Source organism: Muscardinus avellanarius (assembly GCF_963383645.1).
Source record: "Muscardinus avellanarius genome assembly, chromosome: 16".
Lineage (NCBI taxonomy): Eukaryota > Metazoa > Chordata > Mammalia > Rodentia > Gliridae > Muscardinus > Muscardinus avellanarius.
The window spans coordinates 51,577,572-51,586,698 of NC_137802.1; the positions used below are offsets into that span (position 1 = coordinate 51,577,572).

Sequence of the window (9,127 nt, forward strand, 5' to 3'; positions counted from 1 at the left end):
CTGCACGATCCCGCCCCCCATGTTTGTTTTGGCCCGCTGTTGCCATTGCTGCAGGGTCGGGAGCCTCGGGGGATGGGGGGTGAAGGGGGAGGGTAGGGAAGAGGTGGGCAGAGACAGGAAGCTGAGGAACAGCTGGTGGGGAGGGATACAGTCCCGGCCCTGACCCCCCCAACCCAGCCCACAGGAGAAAAGTGGGTGGAGACCTGGACTTCTAAGCAAATTCCACATAAATTAACACTGGGGCCCCAGTTCCCGAGGAGTAGGAAGCTGAGGTGCCTATGCAAATGATACGCAAAGTCCATGCAAATCAGCACGCTGGGTGGGGCCGGGCTGGGGTAAGTGAGCGCTTGGGGGCTCACCTCCCCTCACCTCTCATCGGCTGGAGGATCTGCAGCTTGTCCGGCTGGCCGGAGGGAGGCCCCCGCTGGAGCACTCACCTTTCTGCCGCACCTTCTGCTTCATCTGCCGCCTGTAGTGGGTGTCCTGCCAGTTGGCCAGTTGCTGGAGGACATACTTCATGTCCAGGTGAGAGGGGCCCACGCCGCTGGCCTCCAGAGCTGAGGTCACCACATTCATCCGCGTGGCCTCGTCCACCTCGGGCTCCACCTCCTCCCAGGCCTCGGTCTCCTCAGACGCCAGCTCCGCCTCTTCCGACTGCCCTTCTTCCGCCGGCCCCACCTCTTCGGTGGCCCCCAGCTCCTCCTCCGGCACCAGCTCCTCCGGGGGAGACTCGAAATCTTCAGGGGGCCTGAGATCTTCCGCAGGCTCAGCCTCGGATTTCTGCGCCTGTTCCCGCTTCTCCCTGTAGCAAAGGTTCCGTCTGGGCAGGGAGACAGTGAGTCCTTTCCCGAGGCTCTCAGCCCTTCTCCTCCCCTGGTCCTACAACTCCTGGGCCAGTGGGGCTGAAAAGCAAAGTCCACCCACCAAACCGGGACCCCACCGCTGCCCCTGATGGCTCTGCCCCAGTTCTCTCCAGCCAGAGGAAAGGGGAGCTAGAAACTAATTTCACAGCTTCAAACACCACCCAGGGCCCTCGGAGGGAAGAAAAATGACAACCAACCTTGCACAGGCCCTGCCTTCTTGGGTACCCCTCCCCTGCTGCATGGGACAGACCCAAAGGGGTATATTTCACCTTTACAACCCACCCTATGGCCAGTTGCCATAAGAACAAATCTACCATGGTAAGGCTCGGACAGGTCAAATGACTTGTCCGGGAACACACAGCCAGAAAAGGCCTCAAGCTGGGGCTGAGTCCCAGATGTTCCCAGATCCTAGGCCACTGGCCTCTTGGCCCTGGTTAGAGAAGGGAAGGCTTTGGTTTCCACTCGGAGCAGTCTTAAGCCAGACAGCCGCCTAGGGGGCAAGACCTAAAGAAAGAGGGGACACCTCCTTCCTAGAACAAGCTGTGGTGGGTCCGGAAAACAATGCCTTCCCCAGGGTCACTGAAGTAGCTGTAGGCGGCCATCTGGCTGCTGACAGGTGAGGACAGGTAATGGGGGGATGGCTAACTTACCCCAAGTTTGACATCTCCGCTGCTGGCATTCGATAATTCCTTAACAAAAAAAGGACCTTCAGTGTACTGAGGCAGTGGAAGCTGAAACTAAAAAGCCCTTCGGCCCAGTGATGCCGAAAAATCCCAGAGGGAAACGATGGGGCCCAGACCATGTCAAAGCAGAAGGGACTGGACAGCTCGCCAGGGCAGACACCCAAGGGCTGCTTGTGGAAGACAGCTGCCCACGGGTGGGCCCGGGCGAGTGTGGTCAGGCCAGGCCCCATGCCCCAGCTACGCACCTCTCCAAATAGGCAGGGTCTGCGATGATCTTCCGCAGAGACGTCCTCAGCTCCTCAGCCAGGGTCTCTGGGAAATTTGGAAGAACCCCCTATGGAAGAGAGAGGGGACCCTGTCAGAAGCCCTCCCCAGCTCCCCCACCGACAGTCACAGAGAGGTGGGGAACAGTCCTCACCCGAGGCATGCTATATACGTAGTGGGTGACAGACCCGGCAGGCACCTGGGGATGCTGGCGGAGGTACCTCGCCTCTTCCCAGCACTCAAGCACAACACCCCCGCGGTCCAAGCACTTCTCCCGCAGGTCCTCCTGCCAAGAGCCCGCTCGCAGGCTCTGCTGTGACCCAGGTGCATCTGGCCCCATGCTCTCACCTGGACGCTCCCTGCACTCCATTCCACCCCTGCCGAGCTGCCAGTTGGGCCAGACAGAGGGGGAGCAGAAAGAGACAAGTTCCCATCCCTGCCTGGAAGCCACATGTCCCCTTGGGAGTCGGGTAGCAGGGCCAGGGCATGCAAGGGTGGGGAGGAGGGCAGGGTGTCTCACCTCTTCCTGGAGATGCATGTGGAGTCCCTTCTCCAAGGCCAGCTGATGCTGCAGCTTCTCTGTCTCGGCGCCATACTGGAAAGACCCCGAGCCCGTGAGCCCCCCCAGGCCTCCCCAATCCTGGCACCCCAGCTGCCCACAGGCTCCCAGAAACACCAGGGAACATCCAGCAGCCCTTGAAGTACAAGGTAAGAGGAGTGCGTGGGACCTTCTTGGAGAGGGCCTTGGGCCCCGCCTCGGGACCATGAACAGGCAGGATCGGTGGCTCTCTGATAGCACAGAGAGAAGGTGGGGCAGGGAGGGGAGGACCCCGCAGCCACTCACCGACTGGCAGCGCTGCTGTAGCTTTGCGATCTGGGCCTGCAGCTGGGTGATCTCTTTCTGCTGCCGTTCGTAGTTCTCCAGCCGGAGCACCAGCACCTCGGACAGCTCCGCCATCTGCTGGCTGGCCTCGGCTGGGGAGGGGGCGATGGGTGAATCCCGCCCGCCAGCCTGCCCGCCCCTCACATCCTGCAGAGGGCTTTCCTAACTCAGGTCCATCGATTGTGAGAGGGATACTGGGGTGCGTACGTGGTCATTGAGACCTGGCCCCCAGCCCACCCCCAGGTCACGTCTAGCAGGGAGACCGTCGGGAAAGAGAGTGTTAAAGCACAACACGGGCTTCCGTGTGGCTCTGTACACTTTACACAAAGGCCTTCCTCAGCTGTTGCCTCTTTTGATTCTCACCTACCCCGCGGAGATCAGCAGGCCAAGATTATTAATCCCCATCCTAAAGATGAAGGCTCAGAGAGGTTGAGGAACTTGTCTGAGTTCACACAGCTAGGAAGTTCCAGAGCTAGGAACTCGGGTCTCCAGATTTTTTTTTTTTTTTTTTTTTTGTACTGGGGATTGAACCCAGGGCATTCTACCTCTGAGTGACACCCTCAGCCCTACTTTTTATTCTTTATCTTGAAACAAGGTCTAAGTTGCAGAGGGCCTCACTAAGTAGCTGAAGCTGACCTCAAGTCGCGATCCTCCTGTCTCAACCTCCCAAGTACTGGGATTACAAGCGTGCGCCACACCACGCCTGGCTGACCTCCAGATTTCAAACCCTAACTTCTTCCCTCTGCTCCTCAGGACAGCCTCCCCTCTCCCCGCCCCGGGTTGCAACATCACGTACAGAACTGCTCCACGCATTCCAGAATGAGCATCTGCTCCTCGTCCTCCAGGGTGTCGAGCTGAGAGGCCTGGAGGGAGGAGAGGAAGGGGCAGGGCCGTCACACCACCCTGTGCCCATGCCCGGGGCGCCCTCCCGTCCGGTCCTCACCTCCTCCCTCAGGTGCTCATTCTCCTCCTCCAGCATCCTCAGCTTCTCCTGCAGGGCTTCCAGCTGCGGGCAGTGGTGCATCTCTTGCGAGGCCCTGGGAGGCAGCGGTGGGAGTCAGGCCGCAGGAAGCGGGGTCCCAGTTTCCATCCCACCTGGGCTTTCCCACTCGGGCCGAGGGTGGCGGTCGCAGTGAGTGCCAGCTATCCCACTGGCATTCCTCACTCTGGACTTCTTTCTAAGAGGCCCTCATTGATAACGAGAGGCACCCTGGGGCCCATAGCCAGCGAGACAACGGCCCCGTTCCCATTTCCAAAGGAAAACTGAGGCTCAGAGAGGGAGCCCTGGGGAGCGAGCGAGGGCGGGTACTCACCGCTTGGGGGCATCGTAGGGATGGTCGTGCTGCCGCCCCTCCTCTCTGGCCAGTTCCTCTTGCTCCTCCGCTTCCTCCTCCTCTCCCTCTTCTTCCTCTTCCTCCTCGTCCTCCTCATCATCAGAGTCTGAGTAGAGCTGAAGGAGGTCATCCCGCAAGTTCACCTGGCGTCTGAGGTGCAAAATCTGGCAGGAGGAGAGAAGCCAGGGGTTGGACGTGGGCAGGCCCAGGAGCGGGGGCTGGCGTGAGGAGGGTGTGGAGTGCTCCCCCCTTACCTCCTCTCTTGCCGATCCCAGCATGGCTTCCAGCTTGCTGTTCTCCTCCATCAAAACACTGTTCTGTTTCACCAGGGACTGGCCGATGCGAGCCGCTGTGTTTAAGTCCCGCTCTCTCTACAGAGGGACCACCACCCAAAGGGAACCCTTTATTCTCCCAGGTTCTGGGCCCTCCCAGACCAGAGAGGAGATGCTAGGGGCACACATGGGTCAGAGGGGGCTAGACCACTAGAACAAACCCTCCCCAGCCCTCTGTTCTCCCCATACTACACCGAGCTCCCTTAACCCATTATGGGGCCTGATTCAGTTTTCCCTCTGGAAACAGCAGATCAGACCAGAATAGCTCAGAGAGCTACCTGCCTTCCAGCAGGGAGACCCCCGGCTCGGCCTCCTGAAAGGTAGCCAGGCAAGGAACAGGACAGAATTAAAATGGGGCTGGCCTGGTTGGGAACAGCGATACACACCTCCTCCAGCAAATACAGCATGACTTTGATATCATCTTTGCTGATTTTCTTGGTTGGAGGCGGGTTAGGACAGAGAGCTGTGGGAGATGGGGAGAAAAGGCCCAGCCAGGTCAAGAAGAGAGGACATGGTACCCACAGCCTGCAGCCCCTAACACCAAGAGCCAAGGCTGAGAAGCCAGCTCCCTTCCCCACCCCCACATCTTCCCCACATCCCCTAGTTCTTAGTACCCCCCCCCTTTTCCCAGGGCCTGCTGAGCTGGGCTTATTTTTATTTTCTGGAGGGGATCTGTGCAGTAATGTGATCACAGTGCCCTGGACTCAGGAACTGGGCTCTCAGGAAGGATGCCTGGGTTCCTGTCACCTACGAGAAGCGAGAAGCGGGGCTGCTAGGGGAAGCGCCACCGCACACGGAGCTTAGCCAGCGCACCAGGGCCGCGGGCCAGAAAAACGCAGTTGCAGCCGGGTAGCGCACGCTTATAATCCCAGTACTAAGGAGGCTGAAACGGGAGGATCGCGGGTGCGAGGACAGCCTCAGCAAGTAGTGAGGCTCTCAGCAATCTAGCGAGACCCTGTTTCAAAATAAAAATAAAATAGGGCTGGGGCTGTACCTCGGAGGAAGAATGCCTCTAGGTTCAATTCCCAGTGCCACACACACACACACACACACACACACACACACACACACACAAAAGACCGCAGTCGCCCAGCCCGCACCTGTTGCATGTGGGAAGAAGAGGATAAAGACATTTTCTCCAGCACTGGGTAGGGGGCACCGAGTCTCTAGACCCCATCCAGAGATGTCCCCGCCCAGAAAGGGTGGGAGGGGAAAGGAGGGGCTCCCCGCCCCCGGCAGGGAGAAAGCGCTACCTAGACGCTGGCGGCCAGGGGATGGACAAAGCCTCCCGGCGCGCCCGCCCACCTCTCCACCGCCGTGGGGCCCCGCGGGCCAGCGCAGGCTCAGAGCGCTGGGCAGGGCCCTCCCGCAGCCCCCGCCCCTCTCCTGGCACTGCGGTAGACGGGGAGGGGGCGCCGAGAGTGCGCAGAGCCGCCGCGGCAACAGGCGCTAAGAGCGGGCGGGGGAGCGCGCGGGCTCCAGACCTGACGCACCGAGAAAAAAAGAAAAAAAAGCAGCGAAACACCCAGCGGGGCGACGAAGGGGAAGGGGCGGCCGGACAGACACCGCAGACAGTGACACGGCGGGCGGGGTGGTGCTAGAGGGAGCCTGGACCCGCAGGGACCCCATCCTCCCCGGAGCTGCCCCATTCCCACCACTTCTGGGAAGCCGGGACTCAGTTTACCTTCCTGCAGCTCCCTAATAAACGCGGCGCGCTCCGGGCCGGACACCCCGGGTCGCCGGCCAATGTAGGCGGCAGGCGTCTTCCAGATGTTGGCCGCCTTTCCAGTCCCCAGGCCAGTGGCCCGGGGGCCGTAGGGCCCTTGGAAGATGAAGCGGGTCCACGGCGCGTCCGGGTTGTCGGGCGCCGACTGGGCAAACGCGCGCTGCGCTCCCTCGGCTCCAGCCTGGGAGGCCGGGCGGGCTCCGGACTGGGATCCCGAGGCTGCCCGGGAGCCCGGGGCCGCCCCCGGGGCCTGAGCGGGAGCGGGCTCCGGGGCAGGCGTGGCGGCGGCCGGGGGCGCGGGGGTGGCTGCCGCGGGGTCCCCGGGCCCGGGTCCGGAGCCCGGCCCGTCCCCGGCGCAGCCCTGGCCCTGCTCCTTCGGGCGCATCTCGACTCTGCAGTCCGCTGCCGCAGCCGAGCCTTTATAATCTGTGCCCGGAGCGGGCGCCCCCGGGCCGTACCACGCCGGCCGGAGGGGGCGTCCGGGGAGCAACTGGTGGTCCCCGGGACCCGGGGTGGCACCGGGAAGGAGCTAGCTCTGGCTGCGCAGAGAAGCTCTCGGAAAGGAGAAAAGCAAGAGGAGTCGGGTGCGTGTCCAGCGGGCTCCGTGGGTTGGGTTCACAATGAAGGATTTGTCCTCCCCTCTCCATCTCCGAGAATGGTTCGGCCCAAAGCTGCCGCTTCGTCGAGACCCGGGTAACAGGGACTCGCGGGTCTGGGATAGGAGAGCCCCTTCACTCCTCCGCCGCCGGGGCTTCCGGCTGCCTCCCAGCCTTGGAGAGAAGGTCCAGAAAGACGCGTGATTTGAGCGGTACATGTGGCGTCGTCCCGGGTTGACTGGGCGATAAATCCCAACTCCGGTGTCGACTGCAACGCGCTGCCCAGCCCGGCGCGCCGCGCCGCGGTCCTTGCGCTCACACCCCCCGCCCGCAAGGCTAGCCACACGACGCCTTCCATCTTTTTTTTTTTTTTTTTACGGTTTGTTTTTGTTTTTGTTTAGGGGGTACCAGGGGCATTCTACCTCCGAGCCACACCCCCAGCCCTATTTTATTTTATTTTTTTTATTTTGAAACAGGGCTTTCTAAATTGCTGAGGTTATTAGTCTCGAACCTGCGATCCTCCTCTCTCAGCGGCCCCCTCCCCAAGTGCGCCGCCACACTCGGAGACATATTGCACCGCACTGAGCTTCCTCCTCCTCTATCTCCAACCCTAATTCGCTCTCGCCATCCTGACTAACACCTGTTCTTTGGGGGAGCGCCTGCTTCAATGTCGTACTGGGATGACTCCCTCCCACCCCGGCCCCGCAGCATCCCTCATCCCACGGCCGGCGCTGAGCAGACGTCTGTCTTCCTGACCAGACCTGGGCAGGGGTGGTGACGCTCTCTGTAATCCCAGTACTTGGGAGACTGAGACAGGAGGGTCGCAGGTTCGAAAACAGCCTCAGCAACATAGTGGAATAGTGAAACTCTCAGCCACCTAGTGAGACTTTGTTTTTTTCAAACAAACAAAAAAATAAAATAAAATACGGGCAGGGATGTAGCTTGAGGTAGAATGCCTTTGGGGTTCAGTCCCCAGCAGTGTGCGTGCACAACACACACAACACACGTGTACACACATGCCCCAGACCTGCGCCCGTTAGCCCAGGACGATGTCCCTCAGGGCTTAAGAGAGAATGCTGTCACACTAATTATTTTCGAGCCTTGGGGTCATTTTTCTTTCTTTGTTGTTGTTGTTGTTGTTGTTGGTGGTGGTGGTGGTGGTGGTGGTGGTGGTGGTGGTGGTGTGTGTGTGTGTGTGTTACTAGGGATGGATCCCAGGCGGCTTCTATCTCTGGGCTACAATCCTAAACATATCTTTATATTTTATTTGGAAACAGGGTCTTACTAAGCAGCTGAGGCTGGCTTCGAACCTGCAAGATCCTCCTGTCTCAGCCTCCCAAGTACTGGGATTATAAGCAGGCGCCCAGTCCTTGGGGTCATTTCTATGCTCCCACTTCCTGCTCCTCAATACACAAGCAATCCCCAGACCCTACTGAATCTACCTTTTTTATATTTTTTTAATTTTTCTTTTTTTCTTTTTCTTCTCTTTTTTTTTTTTTTTTTTGGTGGTACTGGGGTTCCTGGAAGCCCTTCTACCTCCAGGCTACACTCCCAGACCTACCTTTTTTATTTTTTAATGGGCTTTATTACCTTCTCCACCTGAATCCGCCTTTTGAATACTTTCCCAAACGTTCCTCTCTTCCTTAACCTTCTGCTACTTTCCAAGAGAGGACTCATCCTTTCTTCTCAGATCATCGTGACCCCCTCCCTCCCCCCCCCTCTCTCTCTCACACACACACACACACACACACACACACACACACCCCTCACCCCCACCCCCACCGTGCCACTGCCCTGCTTGCCCTGGATGCAGGAGCATCTCTAGCCAGTCCTCTCACTTACTCCTTGGAAGCTCAGGAATTCCAGGTCCCCTCCCCGCACCACCACCACCTGAGCCCGGCAGAGGCTGTGCCCAAAGTCTGCACCTGGCTTCTATCGCCTCCATGACACAGCCTGGAACCAGAGCCAGCCCAGGCAGGATGGGCGTGCCCCTTCCACCATCCCACCCCATCCCGCCAGGAAGCATTGGAATCAGAATGAATCCCTCTCTCTGGGTTCATTCATTGGACAAGCATGTATTGCTTGCCCTATATATATGGCATATTATACATATACATACACACACACACACATATATGTTGGCACTGTGGTACCTGGGGTGCTCCTGGGCCAGAGCAGGGAACAGAGAAACTAGCTTTCTTGGAGTTTAAAACAAGAAACATAATTACACCTGCAATCCTAGATACTCGGGCAGGAGGATCACAAGTTCAAAGCCACTTAGTGAGATTCTGTCTCAAAATTAATAATAGCCTGGTGTGGTGGTGCACGCTTGTAATCCCAGCATTTGGGAGGCTGAGACCGGAGGATCGCTGTTTGCAGACAGCCTCAGCTACTTAGTGAGGCCCTTTGCAACTCAGTGAGACCCTGTTTCAAAATAAAGAATAAA

At 59.0% G+C, this 9,127-nt stretch overlaps 1 protein-coding gene across 1 annotated transcript; it reads right to left on the reverse strand.

Moving 5' to 3' along the window:
• Positions 1–372: 372 nt before the first annotated feature.
• On the reverse strand, positions 373–6,470 carry HAP1 (huntingtin associated protein 1; the record flags this gene model as incomplete). The annotated part of the gene is made up of 11 exons (XM_080712836.1): positions 373–820; positions 1,792–1,880; positions 1,965–2,120; positions 2,331–2,405; positions 2,655–2,785; positions 3,490–3,556; positions 3,637–3,730; positions 4,007–4,191; positions 4,282–4,398; positions 4,746–4,822; positions 6,044–6,470. The coding sequence occupies 11 exons, from the start codon at positions 6,468–6,470 to the stop codon at positions 373–375; spliced, it is 1,866 nt and encodes a 621-aa protein (XP_080568962.1).
• Positions 6,471–9,127: the final 2,657 nt, after the last annotated feature.